We start from the raw sequence: 27710 nt of genomic DNA, 5'->3' as shown, positions 1-27710 counted from the left end.
TTTTAAACGTAAACGTATTGGTATCTTTAGATGGAAGAAAACGTCCATCAAAAGCGAGTAAACGGTAAAGTTGTAAAAAAACCTGCTGAAATTTTGAAATCTTATAGCTTAAATTCAAGAAGACAAGACAATGAAAGAGCCCCTCGGCTCTTCTAATTCATTCTAAACAGCTCAAGGGAAGTAACACTGACGTCATCTATGGAATGATCACTATAGATTGTATCCCTTCAATCGGTTCACATTTCATTTGTTTTTTTTATTATTTTGCTGGACAGAACCTGCCAATAACAAGTAATATATGATTCAGGAAAAAGTAAATTTATTGTCAACAGACACAACAAAATAAAATACAACTATCAAAATATACATGTATAATTAATTCAATGAAACGCAACGTTCTGAATTTGTACGTTATAGCAATGTTTTGTAGAAGTATGAACACAGTTCTCGCCGTCTTGGTCTGGTTTAGTACTGTCGTTTGTGATTGTCAGGTAATAAATAATATATGAACCAGAAATCCATTATTTTCCGGTAATGTCGCTGGACGGACATAGACAATACTATGGTTTATGGTCCGCTAAACAAAATTAAAGTTATATAATGTACTTTTATGTAGATTTTCTAGAAGAAGTTCCTCGCGGAAGGAAAAAGCTTTGAGTGACACGTCCTTAAGTTGAGATTCACTAGAAAATATTGTGTACCCTAAAGTATCTGATACATTTTTACATACACTATCAATTGCCTTTATAGCACCAAAACTTAACTGATGGCGCCACCAGTTTGTATAATCTCCCCATGTTCGATTCACAAGATGCTCATTTTGCAAAATTCCAGTCATATTAGCAAGCTTGGACTCAACAGTTGATTTGTCAATACCAAAATACGAATATAATATACCCGTTTTTGATTTCATGTCAGTTTGTAGGTCCTCGAACATTACAAAAGCAAATCGTCCCGGAAATTTTTGTTTGAGCACCGTCCCAACTTTTAAATCGTACTTCATTCGTAAACACAAATCTTTGGCGTCTGATCTGATACGCTGGTGATTGTCGTGTGGCGATTCTTGTAGATTGTACCAATTAGTTGTAATTCGGGAGTTAATTATTGCACGTGGGTCTCTCATTAAATGAACAACTTTCACGTTTGGTAAATTTTCGAGAACATATTCCAAGTTATCCACAGTTAATCGAACGATCTTGGTAGTCCTGTGCTTGGCAGTCTTACATATTGCTTCCATCTTTTTCAGGCAGGTAGATACGGTTTGCCCTTGCGCTCGACAAGCCTGGTACGGCTTCCATACAGAACCTGAAGCATTTATGATATAACAAAACTAGGTTAGGTTTTCACGCATATGTGTAATATGAAAAGCTTCTTATTAACTTTTTTTGTATTTACAAAGCTATAGCAGTCAAGTTAAATTATAGACAGTGGTTCATGTAAATCAGTGGATACCTCAACGCAAGAGACATTTATTTTTTCGAAGATCATTTGAATCATATACATGAATACCAAATACACTTTGCCTTGTATAAGATACCGCGTTTTGACATGATCTGTTTTGTAGGGTGTACATTTATGTACATTCTTTTCATTATGTGGTATCGATTGCGGGGAGGTAACCACTGCTTTATATGAACCTTACCATACTAGTTATTTATTTCCCTTGATCTTAGTGGTCTATTCTATATGCCAAACGATCAAACTGTTTCTGGTTCCTACCTGAGTAGCTTGGCGTCATCTGCTCTGCCACCGCAGGAACCAGAGTAGAAAAGTCACATGTATATATATTGTACAAGGCTTTATGCATCGTGTCCATGTTCAAGTGTCTGTTCCTTGCATATCTGAAATTAATATCTTCTACATAAGAGCCAAAATACAAGATTCTGAGACTAAAGAGCGTTAACTCTGATGAAAAAAAATATTCATGTATTAGAAATTGTCAATGTGTTTTATTTAAAAGAACTTTTTACGACAAATGAATTGTTTTAGGATTTCAGAGACATGACATTCAAAATAAAAAGGTACGGCTATATTAGGAAATCTTAAAGAGGTGTTTGTTATTAACGTTTAAAATGAATAACTCCAGTATCTATTAATTCAAGCGCTTTGATTTGTTAAGCCGAGATCTTCGCACGTTTATGAACCCCCAGCTCACCACTTTTTTATTCATATGCATATTTCATTTTTGTATCAATGCAGAATCAGAGAGCATGTGTTTTCATATTGAAAAAGAAATAGCGCCGAAACTTCGACATAATTAACTAAAAATGTTTGAATTTTCCAGCAAGAATTAGATAGCAGTAATATTCCAAAAACGGTGATATATAACTTTCTTATTTCTGAACGAAGAGCATTTACTTCTTAGATTTCTTAGTTATATCATTTCCTACACGATTATTGTGTGGCGTTAAATTTCAGTTAAATGAACAAAGAAAGAAAAGGTGCGGAGTCCTATTTTCTTGGAATTAAAAGGCTTCAAATATTGCTTCTGCTGTTCTTGCAAGTGTAAATTCTGCCGAATAGCGCACGCATTAAATTAATGTGTGCGCTAGTCGTCAGGGTTAACACATGCATAAACAACAGAAAAATAATTCAATCCTATAACGAATATAGAAACGGAATGCGTAATCATGACCAGGCATAAAAAGTTCTTACTATTCAAAGGCCTGAATCTCCACGGTCAAGGTCATTCACTAGGACTTTACTTTTCAAAGGATCATGATCAACTAAGGCCTTTCAAACATTGAAGTTCGGAAGTCTCTACGTGACCTAAGCTGCATACTTTGTAAACACGTACTGTCCGTCGGCAATTTCTTTTATCATGACTGCCGCAGGCGATCTCGGCATTTCCCTCTAATGTGTTAGTATTAGTTACAACAAATGCCGTTGTATACCTAAAAAGTAATCGCACGGACTGCCAATTGTCTTTAACAAAACAGTTCTAGTTCGTATGGCCTTGAAAACTTTAAAGTACGTGCGAAAAACTTACCCACAATTAGAATGACCGGTGCATACATAATCTTTTCCCCAGTAATACACCCCGCTGTCGTAATTCCACAAAGGCTCGTACCAGTAGAAAGAATCCGGTCGGAATGCCAGTAACTGTCCCATAAAACTTGAGCCACTGCGCATGTACGAGTTAATGACAATGTCATATTTCACAGGTACTTCCGGCACTGAAAGAAACAACACACAAGTGAATGCGGACACGCTGAACACTGTGGGTTTAGAAGTTTGCTTAAATAACACCAAATTCCATAAAGAACTTTATCAGGTGACTTTTTATCAAAGATATTTCTTGAGACGAAAATGATATTCAAACCGTAAGCAATGACCGAGACTCAATCTGACCTACTTCCTGTTTCTGTACTTGTAAAATTACAGTCTGAAGTTTGAACTCTAGTCGACTGGAAATACAGGAAACGTCTATATCGTGTATAGAAATTAATTACACGTGCACGTGTTAAAACTTTAACGTCTTTAATACCTCTGAGGCTGGAAATAATCAGCACCAGAGACAAGTCTTACAAAGTTTATCTTCCGCTTGCACAGTAAGTACTTTTTTCGTTTTCAAGTCAAAGAAAGTTTCGTTTTCATTCTTTTCTTTTTGTAATGTTTTCTTTTAAAATCAAACGTATCTGACAGTATTTCGTTTCAGAAGTTGCAAACCTTTAGTTGTTATTTTTGTTGTTGCCGGAAGGGACACGGCTGCATTTGCCGACACTTCTTGGCTGTTCTTCACTAAAATAAGTCTTCTATCCGACGATATGTTTGCTGCAATGAAACAGATAGCAAAACTTAATACAGACGCTAAATTTGCTTTTTTATGTGCACATCAAATACTAATAGTCTGGAACGTGATAGACGTGTTTGAAAGCTTTTAGAAAACGTAATACTATCCTGCAAACGTGATCAAATTTCCTACAATGATAGATAAACGGCATTTAAAATGCCATTCCCTCATCAGCTTGAATGTAATACCAACATAAACTCTTTGAAATGAAAACGGACTAGGCAATTATCCGTCTGGAGTATGATTTGACCATGACCTTTGATCATATAAACAAAAAACTTTAGAAATGGTCGACAGATATTATGAAGTTTAACTAATATTTATTTAGTTAATCTCCACGTGAGACCGTTTTCAGTCTCAAACATACTGTGACCTTGACCTTTGAGTACTACTCCTCCACCCCCAAACCAAAAGCATCCTATTCGAACCTATGGTAATCGTCAAGTGAGTTGTCCCGTGCGTATACTAGTAACTGACTGAACACTATTTCAATGTCAATGTCACTATAACGCTGATTTCTTACGTAAATAACCGGCAATGATCTTCTTATCTTGAAAACCATAGATCCAGGTAGTCACCGTTTATTAATAAGAAATGAAATGGTATACTGGCGGAACGACCAGTCGGCATGAGCAGAACAACCTAGTCTGCTCCACCACAAAGGTTTGTGTATGAAAATGCGTTTACAAGGTACTCATGGTTGGTAAAGGAATATGGAATGAAACGACATTTGTATTTAGACTGCTTGCCATTATTAGACTATTTCTTGTTAACATATGTACACGTTTTAGCACACATGGGCACGTGAGGTTTATTTGTTGTCACGTAAAGTGGAAGGAATGTCAGAAAATGACCTAAAGAAGTCGACTGAAATGCAGAATATGCATCAGTGTGGTAATTCAGAGGCGTACAATGGGGTTCTACATGATCTTCTCATTAAATAAGTTACATGTCGCCAACACACCTGTCCACCTGTTATTCTAATTTGTATAATACTACAGAATAGAATATAGTACACTGTATAGTGACAACATACCTGCTAAAACTAGGGTGTCGCTGGAGGCTGTCTTGAGAATTGTATAGACCGCAACTGAAAAAAAAAAGAGAAAAAAAATGCTATCAGCAAAATTATGTAAGTTACACATATACTAACGTAAATACATAGTAGAAATATTCAGTCGTATGCGGGAGTGGAGCGGGGGTGGATGGGGCAGGCACCTCTTTAAATGATAATAAAACTTTTGTTCTTGTCAATAGGTCGAGCTCATAAAACAATGCGAAAGAAAATCAAACTTTCAAGTTTTTATTGCTATTTTATTCTTACTATTTTGTATATTTAAAGATCAACCGCTTTTTGATTTGACTGTTTATAACTTTGAAGTATTTTGCCTCAAAAAAGAACAATATCATTAGAGCAAATGTTAGTAATACATACCAAATATAAAAAATCCCCAAAGCACCACCTTACGTCTACTTTTTATAGCCATATTGGCCGACAAAAAATCAAATTTCATCAAATTTTTGGCTGAATTATACACTTCTAACTTAAATATACACTATACACATGTCCAAACAGAGGTCACTTGAGTAAATCTTTTACTGATCCGGATTAACATTTGTATAATAAGTCCGGACCTTTTATTTCATTATTCTGCGCATAAAATATCTTAAACTTTAATACATTTTTCTAAAGATATAACAGACAACAGACAATAATACTAGTAACTGAGATAAAGAAATGAAAATGAATTCGTTTTATTAGCGAAACCAAACGACACACCGATCAGTCTATACTGACATTTTGGTAATACGGTAATTTAGTGGATACAATATTTGTAAACAATGAAATATACATTCTTAAACCGTAAACACGACTATTTTGTTATGTAACATGTTGGTGTCCAGTGTGAAACCTATCAAAATAATAGACTTTTCTCAGCACGTATCAGCATTGGCGGATGACGCCTTCTCATTCTTTATATACATATTTTTTATTTTGGTGGCGAACACGAATTTTAAATAATGATTTAATAAGTCAGTAACTTAAATGATTATGATGTGATGTGATACCTGTCTTTGCTTTGATATCACGCCTTTAAAATTAACACGAGCACCGGCTGCGGGTGCCAACGCTCGTCTGTTAGTATTTGATATAAGACAACATGCAAGAAAAATATGGTTCTTGGCCTCCTTACCCACCTCTTGATGATGATAAAATATATACTGACGAGATAAAGAAACGCCTCATTGAAATTTGGCGTTATTTTTTTCCTAACGCTTTTAATTGTTGTGAAATGTAGTAAATCTACATGTACTCTGACCGACAAACACAGTGAACAAAAACTCGCGCGATTTCATTCTGCCATTTGTTCACTTCATGTACCTGGTCATGATTTCCTCGTGCAGTCCGTGCATGTAAACCATGTGGTTTGATTGAACGATTTTTGCACATGTACATGTGTAATACGACACACAACCATATTTTCAGCTATTCTCTGAAAAAAACATTAGTTTTCGTAATGCCGAGGCTGAATTCTGAAGAGAGGGCTCAGGTTTTGGCTATGCTTGAATGTGGGCGAACGCAGGAACAAGTTGCTAGACGTTTTAACGTCTCTCGTTCGACAATTGTGCGTCTTATTCGACGTGTAAGAGACACGGGAACGTCTATCGATAGACCACGTTCAGGTAGACCGCGTGTAACGTCAATACGACAGGATAATTATATACGTCAACGTCATTTACGTGACAGATTTGTGACAGCGCAATCTACGTCACGTATAGTTGTAGGTAACCGTGGACGTCCAATTAGTCGACATACAGTGAGAAATCGACTCAGAGAACGCGGAATTACCTGTCGTAGGCTCTACCGCGGTCTAATTCTAACGTTACGCCACCGTCACCAACGTCTTATTTGGGCCCGCAACCATCGCGGCCAGCGTTGGCAGAACGTAGTGTTCAGTGACGAGTCGCGTTTCAACTTGTGGAACGCCGACGGACGTATCCGTGTCTATAGACGACGCCATGAACGCTACGCAAACAATTGCGTTTTGGAGCACAATCGTTACGGTGGAGGTGGAGTAATGGTGTGGGCAGCAATCAACCATAGGTTTAAGTCCCAACTCGTCGTTTGCCAAGGTAATCTCACAGCCAGGCGTTACATCGACCAGATATTACGTCATGTAGTTGTCCCTTTATTCCGTCAACGTCAAGGATTAGTCTATCAGCACGCCAACGCGCGACCTCACGTTGCACGCGTCACCAGGGACTTTCTACAGGCTAGAAACATTAATGTTTTACCTTGGCCGGCGTGTTCACCGGACTGCAATCCGATTGAACACGCGTGGGATTATCTCGGACGGCGGTTACGCCAACGTCAACCCCAGCCAGCAAACGTCCGGGAACTGGTAGCAGCGCTGCACCAGGAGTGGGCCAGAATCCCACGGTATCTGTTACGCAACTGGTGCGGCTCTATGAGGCGTCGCCTTGCTGCTGTGGTTGCTAGCAGAGGTGGCCACACGCGCTACTGATTTTTCTAATGCAATTTCTCCGACCGGGCTATTAAAATTCAAGATTTAAGCTTAATGCGACAATGAAATGATTTCTTATTGACCATAAATTCTTGTAAAGCATCTAATTTGCGAATGGAATTGTTCTTTTCTAATTTTGAATCACGGTTAACGAAAAATTGTATACCGAGTTTGAATGAGGCGTTTCTTTATCTCGTCAGTGTATAAAGATTCAAAGCCATAACATTCAATGGATATAAGCAAAAAAAAAACCACTGATACAGTCCACAAAAGGCCGTAATTTTGACAAAATACAAGTCAGAGGTGTGGTTCTTGGCCTACATACTGACCTTTCAATGATAAGCGAATAAAATTTGACTAGTATTGTAGCGGACCTAAACATAAATTCTAACCAAAAAAAATCCGGTTAGCTAAGTACAAAAAGGCCATTATTCTGTCAGATAGCAAGCGTTACAGCTCTTGGCCAATGAACTCAACTAATGGAGATAAGACAAGTTAGCGAACTTCCAAAATTATTGCTTTTTCAGAATTCATGCATTATAGGTGAATTTATTCTGAAGCGTAACATTATTCCGCTTTAGGCTTGTCAGTCCCAAATCAAATGTAAGCCTACGCCGGTCCGGCCTCAAGCATTCCAAATATAAATACTGGTAATCTTTCTTTATTTTCTCGTACCCTTTTTCAATAGAAACGTCCTTTTTACGCTACTGGGTTTCAGTATGATTTGTAGCAATCTGTCGAAATGCTCTTATGTAAAAGTGGCGACGTTAACATTTCATGTATCGGAAAGAAACAATGAAAGGAGCGAAAAGGAGTAAAGTCATACGGCTGTATATATTGAAGCGTTACTTTCTTGTATAAAAGTTAACATCCTTTTTCTTTTTCAATACCAGCGCTGTAGTTCTTTAGTGGATTAAAGTCTTTAAAAAATGAAATTCTAGAATTTGTCTAAATAACATTATTTATAAAAGGGGTTTACGTGTAAAAATACAAAATAGCCCGATTTAGTCGTGCTAAACATATACAGTAGATCAAATATAGTAACACTCTATAGCTCAGTAGAGAAAGCGTTGGTCTACAGATCGCGGGGTCGCGAGTTCGATCCCCGGGCGGGGCGTATGTTCTCCGTGACTATTTGATAAAAGACATTGTGTCTCAAATCATTCGTCCTCCACCTCCGATAATTCATGTGGGGAAGTTGGCAGTTACATGCGGAGAACAGGTTTGTACTGGTACAGAATCCAGCTTCACGGGTTAGGTTAACTGCCCGCCGTTACATGACTGAAATACTGTTGAAAAACGGCGTTAAACCCAAAACAAACAAACTATCAAGTCACCCGTGTGCGCTAAAAGAATATGTCACGTGACGTCAATACTGCCGTGTTTTAATGAAAATAAACATACGTTTTTTTTTCATATTACAGTGCTTCTTTTGGCTCAGCTTGTGCGACAGTTCATGCTACCTGTTCATTTTCAGTTATATGACTCTCTGTGCAGAGTGCTTATTATCATGATTGATTTATTCACTATATTATGCACACTAAATATAAAATTTTGATAAATACCGTACAAATGTTTCAATATTACATCGATAATCTAACAGATTTGCCATTATCGATGATCACACGGGAATAATACTGTCAAATGTATCGATACTTTTGAATGAACTTTCAACAGTTTTATTGACCCAGCGGGCAGTAATCAATGCATTTTACTGTCTCGGGGATTAAAAGTCACCATTTAACAGTTGAATGTCAATATAGTCTGACTATACCTTATTTGCAATTTATTATCGTTCTCAGGTCTCTCTAAACATTGCATTTTTATATACGTTTATCTTTCTGTTTACTTCACTTATCAGTTAAAGATCTGCTCCAGTCCTACCTTTTAAACTTAAAACAGAGTCTATTTTAAATAAAATTCTATATAAAATACCTGTGGTTTTGCGTGCTAACCGTTAACTGTTACCTGTTGTAATCATGGGTTGCATACACACAATAGAATTTGAATAGACGCGTAGCAGGACTTTAAACGTTAAAACATGCAAATAGGAAATACATGTACTCACAACAGTTTGTCGCACGATTATCAGTACCGAAAAATAATTTACCCACACAACTTCGGCAACGTTCTCTATATATAATGTCACGTGAACAATGTATAAAAAATGATGTTCTATTCTGTTCTGTTCTCTCTAACAAAGCTCTCTGATACAAATGCATTCACGATAGATAAATATTTAAGCCTATGAAAGATGCATTATAATTTAAAAAAAATTTCTTCAAGTAACGGAAGTATATATGCAAAGAATGAGACAGAATATTGGCGATTTATGTGTACCTTGTACAAACAGTGAAATGACGTATAAATCTAAACGTACATTCCCTGCTTGTATACAATAATAAAAATGATTCCGGGAGTAGAATTTTTTGTTCAAAACTTTAACAAAATGTTTGAAAAAAAAACATACGTAGTAATATCCCCGTTGTTAGTATCACATATAGAGCTAATTTCCAGTTTGTCCTGTCAGCCATTAGTTTACAACTATTATAACAAAAACTGTCCTTTACTCTCTCCGCAAGAGTGGCTAACAAATAATGCATATTGTACCGACTTAAGCAGAAATTTGATACCCGCGGCATTTATACTCCTTGCTTTACTGCGGGGTCATCCTTTATTAAAGGTCCATTACTAAGGGAAAGTGAGTTGGCAATTTTTTTCATAGCCAGTGCATAGACTTCTGCAAGACACTAAATAATGAAGACTGGCAGGTCAAAATTTACAGAAGGTCTTTGGAACTCAAAGAAATGTATGTGTATTATGTTGAAATTTCAATGAATCGACAGAATGACCCCCCAGGTCTTTTTAACTTTCTTCATACTTCATAGAAAAATAATTGTACATATACTGCGATTTATTTCAAATTTCTACATACCAACTTTCATTTTCCAATAAAATGAAATAGTTTCTGTGCTTTTTAAAAGAAATTAAAATGTTCACTTTCCTTAGTATTGGACCTTTAAACAAAGTGCTTTAAATACAAAATGAAAATTTACAATCGTAATTTATTGATTGTTGATATTGTACTATTATTCTTATATATAAGTACCACACAGTATTATGGCGTTTTTTATTTTTAGCAACACGTAAATTAACAACTCAGCCAACTAGGAATTACTGTTTGCATCGTAAACGTAGTGTACTGACTTTTTAAGCTATCGTTTTGTTTGTTTCTTATTACTGTGCAATACCTATAGGTGTGAACAGAATATAATGAAAGCCGGGAACATGTTTTGACAGTTCAAATAAATAGTACAATATAATTAAAAGAGCTTCAATGAGTGAAAATAAAGGAAAACTTCATTTTTAAGACTATCTTAATGTGTGTTGAATTTACCATCAAAAAGACGATTTTCATTGTAAATTTAAAGCATTTTCGACATCAACAACTTTTAAAATTTCTTTTCAGTGTGGAGAAATCACGTAATCAAAATAATCTCAACCAAATATATGATATTTTGAAGAGCAGGATTAAGCCATGATAAGATGTGAAACTTAAACACAGTCTAACGATGTTAAATAATTATGTAGTTTACAATGATTTCTAAGAATAAGAAGTCCCAGTCCCTTGAAATGTTCCAAATATTAAGTGATTGGAAGCTATGTAGTTTTAGAATACACCAATGATGCCATAAGATGGGCTACAATGTAGATTTACAGCAAAACTTGCTTCAATATTATCCCATATTATTCTAAATTTACTTTGGTTTAGAGATTATTTTGACCGCCTTGGCCACTCGGCAGATCTGAGTTTAAGTTTAGACTAGCTCCTAGACTACGTCATACATATTTTAGGTAATGATTTCAAAACTCTTAAATGCAGCCAGTCTATTGCCAGCCTATTGCCCATGTTTAATCTCATCCTCATTACATCCAAAAAAAATCTCTCGTATAGACTGGCTTTTGAACCCTATAATAATTTATTGATGGAAACGGCATCTTTTAATGTTCCTTGACCTTGAGCCTGCTGACGGCCTGTGATTATGCCTGTGCGACCAGTGCAGACCCAGCTCAGCCTGCACTGGTGATGGACCAGTCTATTTTAGAAATTTAGCACTCTAAAGGTTAATGTCTAGTACCAGATCTAGACAAAACTGTAAAACCGTCATTATGTACAAGGCAACATTTCTGCATTAATCATGGAATTGTTCCTAGCCGCTGTGGGATCGAACATCGTCAGTGGTCGAAGTATTTTTACTCGAGCGAGCTATCAAGCTGGAATTTTTCTACCAAGATTGACGTATGTGGCTGAAATGCACTGAATGTCACTCTGGTAGTTTCTATTCGTTCTATTAAACGTGAAAATAACACTTAAAGATTCGTTTACCTTAATTGACCGCTTACAGCAATTTTGAGAGTTTGCTATATCAAATCTGAAACTGAATAGGATGTTTCACAGGAGGTTTGCTGTCTGATGAGTAATTATATAACTAAACACGAGTTAACCCGTCCCCTGGAGCATTCGACTTTCACCCGAGGGTATTAGTTTCTGTTATTCCATCAATTATAAATAACAGAAATATGGTGAAAAGAAACCAAGAATTGATTTGGTTTCCAATAACTGCTTAATGTCTGGAGCAAATGTTCCCATGAAATTTAGAGCAATTGACTTTCTGAAGCTGGAATTAATGATGTTAATAAACGTTTTCCATAATTATGTCATACATGCATATGCATTATCCAAAATTATAGGTGGATTCGATTAGCCTGGAACTACAATAAGATATAATTGCGTATGCCGTAAACCATTACACAGATTTAGATCTCCGAACCTGACCGTATACCATCAACTTCCGCTGAATAATTCCATTATGAGTGCAAACCACACATAGCAAGAACACGACCAATCGAGTATGGTGGACTAAGAATATTGTTGTAAATACATTAGCAGTAATTTATAAAATAATTAAAATAAAAGTTAAACGCTACCTTTGTACAAAGTAAGTAAAAACAACAGCAATACAAAAAGAGTTTTCACTCGCGACCACGTCGATTTATATCTCTGAAGAGGTACTGTATTCCAGAATTTTCTCATATCGTAAATTACTACCACTATTGACAAATAAATCACATGTTGTGTCTTATTTCCACAGAATTATATGAAATTATTATGAAAAAAAACTTGTCTACACTTGTGCAGTAGGATCTAAACCTCCTGTTCTTGTTTAATATTACTTTATTTGCTTAACAATTGTAAACAAACAAGTTGGAAATCAATCGTAACGCGCCAATACCCGCGTGACTTTTCGTTACAACATCTCCTTGTTACTTCCGGAAGGACACCCCTCTGCCAGATATTCCGTCGAATATCTGGCAGAGGGGTGTCCTTCCGAATAATATATTTAGTCGACTCATATTTGCGTCCTAGTTAGCATACACCATTTTTAACGTACAATTTGTAACAGGAGCGGAAAAATGTGCAGCTCGATACAGGACTCGGAACCTGCGACCTTCTGCTTGCAAGTCAGATGCTCTACCAACTGAGCTAATCGGACAATCGAAATTATAGACCAATTATATACATTATATACACACTGCTACATTCCTACCTCCTTTTTTTCAAAGACAAACTCAGATGCTTTTGACTAACCCAGCCATTGCTTCACCCTAGCTCTAGGATTCCAAGGCTAGTCACCACACTCACGGCACCAATGTAATAGAAGCGGGAAAATGCGCAGCCTGATACAGGACTCGAACCTGCGACCTTCTGCTTGCAAGTCAGATGCTCTACTAACTGAGCTAGTCGGAAAATCGAAATTATAGACCAATTATATACATTATATACACACTGCTACAAACATTCATTTAACTACACTATCGTTACGAGTTTGTAAGGACATTAGGTTTATACGAAAAAAAGTTTGAAACATTTTCTACTGTCTTCTAAGTATGTTAAACTGTGCCTAAGAGAAAAAATATACTGGCATTGCGATCTGTCCAAAGCGTCTGAAAATAGAGAGGTTACAGTTCGTACTTGTACAGGTACGCGCTAGGATAAACTTTTCTTTCTTTATCTTTATAGTTGTCTGACGTATCAATTTGTTTGTTTGCTTGCTTTGGGTTTAACCGTTACGCCGTTTTTTCAACAGTATTTCAGTTATGTAACGGTGGCCAGTGTTCCTGGATTCTGTACAATGTACAAACCTGTTCTACGCATGTTACTGCCAACTTCCCCACATGACTCAGAGATTCAGACACAATGCCTTCTATCAATTCATCTTAGAGAAAATATACCTTGCACGGGAATCGAACTGACGCCCCCGCGATCCGTAGACCTGTGCTCCTCCTATTGAGCTAAGTGGACGGGCTTCTATCTTTACAAGTTCGACTGTACCCGTAAAAGGCAATCTCACACGCTTTTACCTTGTAGTGAGCGACAGAACAGAACAGAACAGAACAGAATAAATATACAAGTCTTATAAATATACCACAACGACTTAAGCCAATTATCAAGACAATTTAAATTATCAAGATAATTTTTGGAAGAGTCTTACTGTTAATGCATCGGAAACAAGCCTAATAAGAATGTATTACACGTACAAGTGTACGTACTATATAAAATCGCAACCACTCTATTGTCTCCTAATTACGTTGAAATATACCAATGAAAAAAAAAAAATATACCGGCATTGCGACTTTCATCGTGAAGACTGCTGCACAGTACAGAAAATACTGTCAAGGGTTATATGAGCCGCGCCATGAGAAAACCAACACAAGAGCACCGCCTTGCGGGTGCTGACGCTCATCTGATTTTTTTTGTGTAATAGAAATATTGTCCTACCCATGATTTTCTAAGTCTAAAAAGAGCCATCATTCTTGCAAAAAGCAGGATAGAGTTATGTTTCTTGATGTTCAGTGTCCACTTATGATGGTGAAAAACTGTTGCAAGTTTTAAAGCAACAGCTTTGATAGTTTATGAGAAAAGTTGACTTAAACATAATACTCAACCAAGAAAATGATTTTCTAAGTCCAAAAGGGCAATAATTATTGCAAAAAGCAGGATGGAGTTATGTTGCTTGCTATACAGGGTCAGCTTATGATGGTCAACAAGTGTTGCAAGTTTCAAAGCAATAGCTTTGATAGTTTAAGAGAAAAAGTTGACCTAAACATAAAACTTAACCAAGAAATCTGATATTTTCTAAGTCCAAAAGGGGCCATAAATCTTGCAAAAAGCAGGATGGAGTTCTTGCTGTACAGGGTCAACTTATGATGGTGACCAAGTGTTGCAAGTTTTAAAGCAATAGCTTTGATAGTTTAGGATAAAAGCTGACCTAAACATAAAACTTAACCAAGAAAACTGATTTTCTAAGTCCAAAAGGGGCAATAAATCTTGCAAAAAGCAAGATGGAGTTATGTTTCTTGATGTACAGGGTCTGCTTATGATGGTGAACAAGTATTCCAAGTTTCAAAGCAATAGCTTTGATAGTTTAGGAGAAAAGTTGACCTAAACATAAAACTTAACCAAGAAATCAGATATTTTCTAAGTACAAAAGGGGCCATAAATCTTGCAAAAAGCAAGATGGAGTTATGTTTCTTGCTATACAGGGTCAGCTTATGATGGTGAACAAGTATTCCAAGTTTCAAAGCAATAGCTTTGATAGTTTAGGAGAAAAGCTGACCTAAACATAAAACTTAACCAGGCAACGCCGACGCCGACGCCGACAACCGCTCAAGTGATGACAATAACTCATCATTTTTTTTTCAAAAAATCAGATGAGCTAATAATGGCTTTGCGACCAGCATGGATCCAGACCAGCCTGCGCATCCGCGCATTCTGGTCAGGATCCATGCTGTTCGCTAACGGTTTCTCTAATTGCAATAGGCTTTGAAAGCGAACAGCATGGATACTGACCAGATTGTGCGGATGCGCAGGCTGGTCTTGATCCATACTGGTCGCAAAGCCATTATGTTGGTTTTCCCATGGCGCGGCTCAAATTACAATGTTGATATTCATAAGCGTTTACATATACCGATTAAAAACGGCATTAAAGCAAACAAAGCACAACCTTTTCATATTTTCAGTTACGTCATTAAAAATATCAATGGCTGTTATGTAACGTGGGACACCGCTGTCTACAACAAACATTTTAGAAGTTCTACATTATGTTCAATAGTCAGTAGCACGTACTGAGGTTGCAAATAAAGCAAATATTCAAGTTTGTTTAAATAAGGTGAAATTATGTAAATATCTTGACAATGACACAGAGCAGAGCCGTATTACAACGATCTGCAAATAATAACGTTTTGATACAATATATCGAGTGGTTAAAGCCAGAGAGTAGTAATTCATTCTGTATTTTTATGTAACTAGAATGTGTCTGTAGGACACAGGGTGTGCCCCCACTGGTATATTTGTCACAAATAAGGGGCAATAATTCAAATGTTTGCAATCTTAATGGGGTATAGCCTCAACAAACATTTTATGAAAAGGGTTCATTATTCTATATACTTTTTGAGCTTTGAGCATCACAAACAAAAAATCCACTATTTTGGCTATTTCAAGGGCCATAACTCTGTAATAAGAGTAAGATTCTCAAGAAGAATGCCAAGTGTGCAAGGGCACATCATGATAAAGACTCCTGCAAGGTTTCCTGAATTTGCATCTAATACTTTTTGAGCTAGGCACATAATTAGGTGAAAATGTGCATTTGTTTTACTATTTCAGGGGCCATAACTTTAAAAATAGGGGGTGGAACCAGCCACAAAATTAGAGGCGTGAAAGCTTATATCATGATAAAGACTTATGAAAGTTTTCAACAATTTATATTAAATACTTTTTGATCTAGGTGCGTCACAAGGTGAAAATGTGCATTTTTGACTGTTTCAGAGGCCACAACTCTGAAAATAGGGAGCGGACCCAAATGAAAAATAGGAGGTGCGCAAGTTCATATCATGATTAAGTCTCAAGCAAGGTTTCATGAATCTATATCAAATACTTTTCGAGCTAGGCGTGTCACAAGGTGAAAATGTGCAATTTTTACTATTTCAGGGGCCATAACTCTAAAAACAGGGGGCGGAGCCAGATGAAAAATAGGAGGTGCGCAAGTTCATATCATGGTTAAGACTCATGCAAGGTTTCATGAATCTATATCAAATACTTTTTGAGCTAGGCATGCCACAAGGTGAAAATGTGCATTTTTGACTATTTCAGAGGCCATAACTCTGAAAATGGGGGGTGGGGGGGGTGGGGGCGGGGGGCGGAGCCAGATGAAAAATAGGAGGTGCGCAAGTTCATTTCATGATTAAGACTCATGCAAGGTTTCATGAATCTATATCAAATACTTTGGAGCTAGGCCTGTCACAAGGTAAAAATGTGCATTTTTGACTATTTCAGGGGCCATAACTCTGAAAATAGGGGGCGGAGCCAGACGAAAAATAGGAGGTGCGCAAGTTCATATCATGTTAAAGACTCATACAAGGTTTCATGAATCTATATCAAATACTTTTCGAGCTAGGCGTGTCACGAACTTCGGACGGACGGACGCACAGACGGACGGACGCACGGATGCACGGACAAGACCAAATCTATATGCCCCCACCACTCATGGGGGCCACAATTAAAACTTTTTGGCTCTAACTCCTCCATATAAAAGTGGAAATGGAGAGTTCATTTATTTCATTAATTTCAATTCGGGTATCTTCGTAGGAATTGTTCTTTTTAAAGATGTACTATACCCTAATTTCATATTTTTACATATCATGATAAATGTAAATATAACGGTTATGTGAATTTTCAGTATCAGATCTGAAATAAAACGAACTTATCAAATATAATAAATGTGTACTGCTTCTAAAAGTTACTTCCATATATACTCTTTATTTCCGCTCTGTAGCAATCACAATATACATAACAAGAAACATGTATAAATAAATGTTAAATATGTACATGATAATAGGAAATATAGACGAATTTACACTCGGCCTGTTCCTTAGTAACGGAAGTAAAATTTCGCGCATGTGCACTCTACGTAGGGCAAAAGACATGACCGCAAAGTTTAAAGTACGTTACAGTTACCTACAAGGCAATTCATTGATGCAAGCATCAAATACGCCGCCAAGTGTTGTGTCTGAAGTACATTTATTGCAATATGAGAAATCACCTAATCATTACTTTATTAGTCTGACTGGCTACAAGTTATCAACATTAGCACATAAAACAATATATGTTATAAACTGTTTAAAACATGAAGAATAAACAAGATAGAAAAGTTTTACCATGCAATACAAATCCTCTACCTGCAATGACATTAACATTGCGAGTAGGTGGTCCCTTTACATACAAAATTAAAGTAATTATTTCACTAACTAAGGTCATCTCCTGTGAAAAGTTTTTATATGCAGGAGCGTGTGTATGAAGTTTCACAGAAATGCAGTTTGTTGGGAAATAAGGAAATGTTGAAATTATTTCAAAGTTGTGGTTCACAGAAACCATTATTTTTATTATCATGTAATGTAATGAGTGTTTTCTATTTACTGATGAAGTTTTATGGACCTTAGTCACCTACATTATAGATTTCAGAATGCCGATTATACACAGCAATTTACTGTTTCCCTTGACAAAAACAATCAAAACTTTTGTCCGAGAAAAGAATGATATAACATAAATAATCTCTATATTGCCCCTATTCACAAAGCATGAATCTTTCTTATATACTTTTGAATATCATAGAATTCATTTTTTTTTCGGACGAACGATAAACTTGAAGTCCTCGTTGAACTGTAAGGTTACTAGGAGTATGTCAGTGTCTAGTTTCAAGAAATTTAGAAAGCATAATAACCCACTGCCAAAGTGTAGAAAATATTTCAATGAAAATGTTTTTTTTTTTATTTTATTTATTTTTTTTTTGTCAGGAATGGACAAATACAAAAACTATCTATTAAATTAAAAACAAAAAAGAAACAAACAAAGAAGCAAGTAACAAGATATAATACAAGAGCTGTCACAGGAGACAGCGCGCTCGACTATTTCGATGCTGGATAGTGAAACTGGGCACATCTGAGGAAACTAGAGCTGTCACTGGAGTGTTTAATGACTCCAATTGTGGATGAAGATATTACACAATAGCCTGAGTCTATGTCAAAAATATCAACTTAAAGTAATAAAAGAGGTAAAGATAAAATGTATCAAAACACTATAATTATAAGTATATCCTAAGCAAAAAGAGACATAATTCATTAAATTTTGATGCAGCTTGTGTCATATAGTGTGGGTGATGATGTTGAATAACTATTTTAAGTTTGAATCAAATCCATTCAGTAATAACAGAGTGAAGTGCATCAAAACTTTAACCTAAAATTCTAAGTAAAAAGGGGGAATAATTAATGAAAAATTCGTGCCAGAGTTATGCACCTTGCGTCATATGGTGTGGGTGATGATGTTGAACAACTATTTTAAGTTTGAATCAAATCCATTCAGTAATAACAGAGACAGAGTGAAAGTGCATTAAAACTTTAACCTAAAATTCTAAGTAAAAAGGGAAAAAAATCATGAAAAATTGGTCCCAGAGTTATGCACCTTGTGTCATATGATAAGGGTAATGATGCTGAACAATTGTTTAAGTTTGAATCAGATCCATTCAGTAATAACAGAGATTGAGTGAAAGTGCATAAAACTTTAACCTGAAATTCTAAGTAAAAAGGGGAATAATTCATGAAAAATTGTGCCAGAGTTATGCATCTTGTGTCATATGATGTGGGTGATGATGTTGAACAACTATTTTAACTTTGAATCAAATCCATTCAGTAATAACAGAGGTAGAGTGAAAGTGCACCAAAACTTTAACCTGAAATTCTAAGTAAAAAGGGGGAATAATTCATGAAACAAGAGCACGCCTTGCGGGTGCTGACGCTCATCTGATTTTTTTTTTTAATAGAAATATTGTCCTACCCATGATTTTCTAAGTCTAAAAAGGGCCATCATCTTGCAAAAAGCAGGATAGAGTTATGTTTCTTGATGTACAGTGTCCACTTATGATTGTGAAAAACTGTTGCAAGTTTTAAAGCAATAGCTTTGATAGTTTATGAGAAAAGTTGCCTTAAACATAATACTCAACCAAGAAATGATTTTCTAAGTCCAAAAGGGGCATAATTATTGCAAAAAGCAGGATGGAGTTATTTGCTTGCTGTACAGGGTCAGCTTATGATGGTGAACAAGTGTTGCAAGTTTCAAAGCAATAGCTTTGATAGTTTAAGGAAAAAGTTGACCTAAACATAAAACTTACCAAGAAATCTGATATTTTTTAAGTCCAAAAGGGGCCATAAATCTTGCAAAAAGCAGGATGGAGTTATGTTTCTTGCTGTACAGGGTCAGCTTATGATGGTGAACAAGTGTTGCAAGTTTTAAGCAATAGCTTTGATTTTAGGATAAAAGCTGACCTAAACATAAAACTTAACCGAAAAACTGATTTTCTAAGTCCAAAAGGGGCAATAATTCTTGCAAAAAGCAAGATGGAGTTATGTTTCTTGATGTACAGGTCTGCTTATGATGGTGAACAAGTATTCAAGTTTCAAAGCAATAGCTTTGATAGTTTAGGAGAAAGTTGACCTAAACATAAAACTTAACCAAGAAATCTGATATTTTCTAAGTACAAAAGGGGCCATAAATCTTGCCAAAAAGCAAGATGGAGTTATGTTTCTTGCTATACAGGGTCAGCTTATGATGGTGAACAAGTCTTCCAAGTTTCAAAGCAATAGCTTTGATAGTTTAGGAGAAAAGCTGACCTAAACATAAAACTTAACCAGGCAACGCCGACGCAGACGCCGACGCCGACGCCGACACCGACGCCGACGCCGACAACCGCTCAAGTGATGACAATAACTCATCATTTTTTTTCAAAAAATCAGATGAGCTAAAAATGGTGCCAGAGTTATGCACCTTGTGTCATATGATGTGGGTGATGATGTTGAACAACTATTTTGAGTTTGAATCAAACTACATTTAAAGAAGTATTAACTTGTCACTGACAAATTCAGCCAAGTGCTCTTTAGCCTATAGGAGAGATCGCCGTGACGTCACGCGTTAACATCTGTTTATCTGGTGGTTGGCAAAACAAATGTTTTAACACCGTTTGCGTATTGAATCAGATTTTTAACAACTTTTTTGCTCATTTATGGATTTTCAAAATTCAAAAAGATTTGAAATACTAACAATTTTCATATTTTTGGGTCCAAATATCTTTTTTCAGTGAATAACCGTTTTAATTGACATATAATCTTAAAGAGCGGCGTAGTGATGTTCAAAACCTTTAGAAAAACAGTGTAAGTTAAGCGTTCATAATTAATCCATTTTATTTCGAAATAACAATTAAAAGTAATCAATAAATTGCTTGTTTTATAACCTTTCCTTTGATCAAAAAATATTTATGTAATTTGTGTTTTTAGAAAGCTTAGGCCGTTAGAAAAAAGAAAGAAAAAAGAAAAAAACAAACAAACAAAAAAAAAAACAAATAGAAATAGGAATTTGCAAAAGTGTGCGCATTCTGAAATTACATCACTGTACCTATCAACAAAGAAAATAAGACAAAAAGGTTAAAAATAAGTTAACAGCGGCACTTCCTTCGTTCATTTCAACATATCTATGCTTATTGATTCCTGTATTTACTTTGTAAAAACGTTTTTTTTCCAAGGTATTTTTATGCAGGCAATTGTAATTTTCCATAATTTTTTTTTTAAATATTCTCTTCGAAGTTGTAAAATACACGAACGCTCCCTTGTCCAGGCGATTCACGCTTTACAGTATGGTATGTCTGCGGTGTGTTCTATTTATAGAAAATGAGATAGGTAAGTAGGTCATGCTAAGAATAGAAATAGAAAACTTGACTTACAGAGTAACCTCCCTTATCAATAAATCGGATCAACATTTTTGACGAAATTGTAAATAAAAAAAATATGTTCTGCTCTACAAATAAGGAGAGGAAAGACAGATAGCATTGTTTTAAATCACATAATAAATTGCATTACATACATTTTTTATGTTTTCTTTTTGCCATTTTTTAGTTTATTCACTAAAATGTATTGTGCAATATCGTTGATCCTTTTACAAACTATTCACTGTGTTCAGTTTATCACTCCGAAACTATTCATTACCATCTTTACAAGGTCCGAAATAAAAGTGTATCCCATATACTCGACACCGCCTTCAGGGCGGCGTCGAAAAATTTCAATTAATGGTCAATATGAGTCTGTATTACAATGAATTACCAGAGCAAGAAAAGAAGAATATAATAATGTAATCCTTTGCATATCAACAACTGTAGCAGATGCGTATTATAACGGATACATAATAAACAGGCAATAAACTATTCTTCAGCCATATACGAGTAAATCTTTCATTTGGACAAATTTAGGTTAAAGAAAAATAAGAAACTAATATAATCCATCAATTTAAAACTTATGTGTTTATGGATAAAAATTCTAAAGATTTCCGACAGGGTAGTGTACTCCACCACCCGTGTTTTAGCTTATGGCCGAGAATCGACGTAAGCAGTACATTTTTCCAAATATTTTACAAAATCGTTTAGAAAAAGAACCCAGCAACATCTGTTTTGACGTGGCATCTCATATCGTCACAATTATAAAAGTATAAACTTACCAAACAGAGCTAGACCCAAACCCAGAGATTTCAGCCGCTGCCTCCGCATTTTACTTCTCGCACGTGACTCCAGGACAACTTTCTAGCACGAGTCACACACCGGTTTATATAACACTTTGTCAAACAACACCAGTAAGCAACTTCACCACTTCACATCCATTCTTTCTGTGATATATTGAACAAACATTTCACGGATGCCTTTATTCAAATATAACCATGCAAGATATTTACTGATTTACATGTACAGTACAAACCCCAACCCGTAATTGTGAGATTTCTACATAATGCAGGACTAATTGTATCAAGCAAGTGGGTTATAATAACATCGCATTGTTACCTCTAACAATTAAAAATGCCTAGGGCGCAAATTTCCGTTTAGTAGCTTTTGTTAGAAAGTTAGTAGTGATCAAATATTAACACAACCTTTGAGCCGATAATCGCTGAATGTAACATAGTGTAGTGGACAATACCCGAATGTATACCTAAGGCCAAAAGTAGAACAATTCGTTCTTGTTTCATGTCCTTTCTTTTCTGACGGTAGACAGACAAAACAGGTTATGTTAATGTTGTGTTGGAATGTGAAGCACTTAATTCACATATTTATTCATATTCCTTAATATTGTCGAGTTAGACCAAGCATGGCTAAACTTATAGGAGCCGTGCCATGAGAAAACCAACATAGTGGGTGTGCGACCAGCAAGGATCCAGACCAGCCTGCGCATCCGCGCAGTCTGGTCAGGATCCATGCTGTTCGCTTTTAAAGCCTACTGCAATTAGAGAAACCATTAGCGAACAGCATGGATCCTGACCAGACTGCGCGGATGCGCAGGCTGGTCTGGATCCATGCTGGTCGCAAACCCACTATGTTGATTTTCTAATGGCACGGCTCAATTATTAGTATGTTACAAAAACGAATAATAAATCATTGCTTGACAAAATTTCTGTACATTGTATATTTAATTAAAGCTTTCATTCAAAGAAAAAGTATACTGAATGCGACATGATTCTGTTAAATGTGTATATTAACTATGATTATAATTTGTCATATTACCATTGTTGTCATTATTGTCAGAATCATGCTATTATTAAGTTTGATTTACGTCGATGTGGTGTTCTATAGAAGCAGAATTTAATCATTACTCTGATAATGAAAAGTTTCTATTCTTTTTTACAAATAGAGCTCTTGTTCGTTTTACAGCCAAAACCTGCGTTCTTATTTTAAGGAGAAGAAATGAATTTGTATATAAATAAAATAGTTATTAAATGTACTAACAATATTCATATTTAAGATAAAACATGTGTTTTAGGTTAATGCATAATGTCAGTGTTAATCACTCATATTCCATGCAAAGTAATTTCCATTTCGAGTAATAAGTGTTTCGTTTTGTTTTTATCAATGGTATTCACTATATCTTTTAGCTTGACTTATCAAGGGAAAATGGAGCTAGCACACTTGCCGCAGTACTGTCACAACCCTCAAGTTTTTTTTTTTTTTTTTTTTTTTTTTTATAAAGTCAGAAGCATTTAAGGATTAAACTAAAACAGTTATCAATACCAAGATCTACACCAGGGGAAACAATCCCCATGGCTCTGGTTTGGGGTGTGACACATATGCCCCTTTTAAGTTAGAATTTTCTTTAGTCAAAAGTTTTTTTTTTTTTTTTGATAAATTTGAACATCTCTGTTATTATCAAAGCTTGTGACTTGAACCATAAAATAATTATTTACTACCAAGTTCTATGCCAGGAGAAATAATCTGCATAATCCTGGTTTCAATTTTGATAGGGTTATGCTCCCTTTTAATTTTTATTTTTTTTTTTTTATTATTTTTTTTTTTGTTTAAGTTTGATAAATTTGTTAGACTCATAACTTGAAATGGTCATCTGTTGTCAGTCTACACCAGGAGGGACGATCCCCATAGATCTGATCTTGGATTTTGACAGGGTTGTGCCCCTTATTTAACTTAGAATGTTCTAGTTAAAGTTTTTACACAGTGTTTCTTTTGCGGACAAAGCTCTAATTCACTGAGAAAGGTTGAGCCTGCTGTCTTACGAACAGGTCTTGTTGAAATATATTTTTAATAAAACATACATTTTAAAACAGATAGCTTTTTAATAGCTGTATCAATAACACTGACATTATGGTCTTATATGTACCAATGTAGATATTTAGGACAGTCTGTAAACAATTGTTTTATCTCCTTTTCATTATAAATAGACTGTTTTAAACTTTTAAATGGCACTGTCTTAGTAGTTATATGTCTAATTCCTAGATTTTAGATAGTTAATATAGAATTTTAATTAGTGGTAATACTAGTAAAAGTAAATATGAATATGTTTTTTAAAAACTTTTGTCTGGCTTTTTATAGTAGAAATCAATTTTATCTCAGTTTCTTATAATTCATATATGAATGACATTGTACATCGTATTATTGTTTCTTTAACCTATGTTGTATATTGATGTACTGTACAGTGAAGAGACTATAATAAATAATAAATAACTAAAGAGGCACCACAAAACCACTGTATTCTTTTGTATTCCCATGATGGTGATTACATGATTTGCAGAGAAGTACAAGTATCTACTAACAAATTTAAGACCAAGACAATGTGTTTAATGTCTTGATAGTGTATTGGACGAATGTAGCATTAAAGGTCCAATACTAAGGAAAGTGAACATTTTAATTTCTTTTAAAAAGCACAGAAACTATTTCATTTTATTGGAAAATGAAAGTTGGTATGTAGAAATTCGAAATAAATCACAGTATATGTACAATTATTTTTCTATGAAGTATGAAGAAAGTTAAAAAGACCTGGGGGGGTCATTCTGTCGATTCATTGAAATTTCAACATAATACACATACATTTCTTTGAGTTCCAAAGACCTTCTGTAAATTTTGACCTGCCAATCTTCATTATTTAGTGTCTTGCAGAAGTCTATGCACTGGCTATGAAAAAAATTGCCAACTCACTTTCCCTTAGTAATGGACCTTTAAGAAAAGTATTTGATATACATAAAGCTGAGTTTAGACCAATCTTTGTTTCTACAGGGTAAAATAGTTATTTATCAATGTTTTAAACCTATACTGAAAAGCTATTGACTGAATAAGTTTGTAGATAAAGAAGTTCTTTTGGGAGAAAAAGTAGGTCCCATCATGACCTAGTGACCTACTTTTTCCTCCCACATAACTTCGTGTAAATCATTCTGCTAATACTGGTATAATACAGCTATATTACACAATGACAACCCTACCTGAATTAATGTTTTTACAACTTCGTCTGCAAACTTGTTTAGTCATTCTCTTTTCAGTATAGTCTTATAAACATAGAATAATAATCATCTTACACTGTACAAACAAAGTGTGGTCTAAACTCACCTTAAAACATCAAGTACTGTGCATACTTATACATTAATTATCAATATAACAATATATTTAGACATTAAACACATTGTCTTGGCCTTCTATGTCACTGTCAATTTGTAACTAGATATTATGGTGGCATATTTCTGCATACGATAACCAGATAAGTTTCACGAAAATTTATCGAGATTTCACGAAAAACAGTAAAAATTTCGCGAAAACATAAAAGCTTTTCACGAAAAGAACTGCAAATATTAAATGGAAAAAGATTGCGTTAGTGCCCACTACTGTATAGGGAAACCAGATAAGTTTCGCGAAAATGGACTAAACTATCATGAAAAACGGTAAAGTTTTCGTGGAAATAAAATGTTTTCGCGAAAATAATATTTTATTTTCACGAAAACTTTACCGTTTTACATGAAAACTTATTTCATTTTCGCAAAATTTATCTGGTTTTCTTATGCAGAAGTGGGCACTAACACAAATTTATCCACTTAATATTTGCGGTATCTTTCGAAAAAAGCTTATATGTTTTCACGAAATTTTTTATGTTTTTCTTGAAAATTCGATACATTTTCGCGAAACTTATCTGGTTATCGTATGCAGAAATATGCCACCATAAGATATACTTGTTATTGCTCATTTTCTTCATGCAAAGCATGTATAATTACCATCATAGAAATGCAAAATAATACAATTATTTTGTGGTGCCTCTTTAATAGCTGCTCTGGCATTGCGCCGGTTTGCATGTTACAAATTTTGATACGTTTATACAATATATAGGCAGACAACAACAATGAAAGTCTGTCAGGATGGTTTTATAAACTGATTCATTTCCCAAAAATAAGGGGCCTCCGTGGACCAGTCGTTAAGATCGCTGGTTTTGAATAAGTTGTTCCTCGCCGCTTTGGGGTAAAACCTCGACTGGGCGTTCGGAAATACCACGGACACGTGCAAATAAAGAAATAATACAAAAATCACCAACTTTTAAACGTCTAGGGAAGCAAGAAGACATTAAAATAATTTCAAAATAAAAACATATATAAAAAATTTATTGTCTGTAGAATACTTCAATAGGATAATAAATATTCTCAAATTATAATTAAAGTGGCTACAGGGGAAAGAATAAGATACGTATCACAGGTTTTTGCTTATTTATTCAGTAACTATATGCCGTAAACAGACTGATAGTGATGTTTTTTAATCGCCAAGGGAAGCATTAATTCTTCATTTTAGATAAATATTTTTTATATCTTTGTAAAGAGAAAAGAATGACGAACACTTCAATAGGATAATAAATATTGTGTGTTCGTTCTAATTAAAACAATATTTGTTCAAACTTGTTTTCCTTCTTTGTTTCTATTGGAAAATATCAACCAGATAAAAATCGATATCGCACAGCCAGGTGATTTCAAGGGGGATAATTTTACCGATAAGACGGCAAATTTTACCTAATTGTTGATCATGAAAGTTCTTTCAGCCAGCTGGATTGTTCCAGCAAAGTTTCAGTTCTTGTCTGAAATAGTACATGAAAGGCCATCTACGGTCGTCACCTACCTCTATCATGAAAAGCTTGAAGTCATCATACAAACCATAACTGTGTTGGTGTGACGATAAAACAGGAAAGCAAACGATGACTGATAATAAAGTATCTACCAATCTCAGAGCGGGCTATACATTTTTAGTAAAAAAAGGAACAGTTTAAAAAAATGAAAATTTTACCTCATATAGACAAACTTCCCTGAAAGGTATTTCAACATTCTTTCAAAATCCACGAGCAATGCACTAATACGTATTTTACGTGAATCATTTTGAGAAAATCAAGTCTTTGTGACAATCCATTTTATTTGCTCGTTATAATTTATTGTTTTATTGGCATCTAGGCATATTTAAACAGCCGACCAGATAACAAGGTGATGATGAATTTATGAGTGCTAATCTTAGATACATCTTCAGGTTACGATAACGCTTGTTATAACGACTGATAAAATGATTTTTTATTGGAGAACCATAATCTGTTAAACGATTTTGAACGCACTTTAAAGAGATCTCTGCCACTCATGGCATATGTATTCAAATAAACATTTGCCTATAAAAGTCTGCCTCTGCTTGTTTATGTATTCAAACAAACTGAGTATTTATGTATTAAAGTTGGTCAACCAAATTTATGCATCATTTTTGACATTTTTCTCGTCTTCGTATTTTTTATAAAATAAAGTTAGATGCATATCTTAATGTTTTTCAAAAAATGTCGTTACACATCCCTCTCCCCGCCCAACCCCCGCAATTTAAACTTAATTGTTTTATTCCCGTTAACAGTATGAACCAATAGGCAAGCTTTAAAAACTGCGTGTAAATTCGGAATTTGTTAGCAAACTA

The 27710-nt window shown here is 35.2% G+C and overlaps 1 protein-coding gene across 5 annotated transcripts; it reads right to left on the bottom strand.

Moving 5' to 3' along the window:
- Positions 1–302: 302 nt before the first annotated feature.
- LOC123534601 (carbohydrate sulfotransferase 1-like) lies at positions 303–27203 on the bottom strand. 5 transcript variants are annotated; one of them, XM_045316914.2, is made up of 7 exons: positions 27054–27203; positions 21971–22135; positions 4830–4883; positions 3670–3774; positions 2990–3176; positions 1720–1841; positions 303–1305 (listed from the first exon to the last, which is right to left on the bottom strand). In XM_045316914.2, the coding sequence occupies exons 2-7, from the start codon at positions 22017–22019 to the stop codon at positions 578–580; spliced, it is 1245 nt and encodes a 414-aa protein (XP_045172849.2). In that variant the 5' UTR covers positions 22020–22135; positions 27054–27203; the 3' UTR covers positions 303–577. The 5 variants fall into 5 exon arrangements, with proteins under 5 accessions (XP_045172849.2, XP_045172850.2, XP_053376224.1 ...); XM_045316915.2 differs by lacking the exon at positions 27054–27203 and adding an exon at positions 22308–22382; XM_053520249.1 differs by lacking the exon at positions 27054–27203 and having other exon boundaries at positions 21971–22256.
- Positions 27204–27710: the final 507 nt, after the last annotated feature.

This window comes from Mercenaria mercenaria, chromosome 12 (assembly GCF_021730395.1).
Source record: "Mercenaria mercenaria strain notata chromosome 12, MADL_Memer_1, whole genome shotgun sequence".
NCBI classification, from domain to species: domain Eukaryota; kingdom Metazoa; phylum Mollusca; class Bivalvia; order Venerida; family Veneridae; genus Mercenaria; species Mercenaria mercenaria.
Note: the sequence above shows the minus strand (reverse complement) of the source record. Positions and strands in the feature narration are given on the sequence as shown.

Coding starts and splice junctions, on each gene's coding strand:
- LOC123534601 (XM_045316912.2), bottom strand. CDS start 9,923: ATGCATTATTTGTTAGCCACTCTTGCGGAGAGAGTAAAGGACAGTTTT. Junction 3,775..4,829: donor CGACACCCTAGTTTTAGCAG/GTATGTTGTCAC, acceptor GTTTCATTGCAG/CAAACATATCGTCGGATAGA. Junction 1,842..2,989: donor ACCGGTCATTCTAATTGTGG/GTAAGTTTTTCG, acceptor TATTAATTTCAG/ATATGCAAGGAACAGACACT.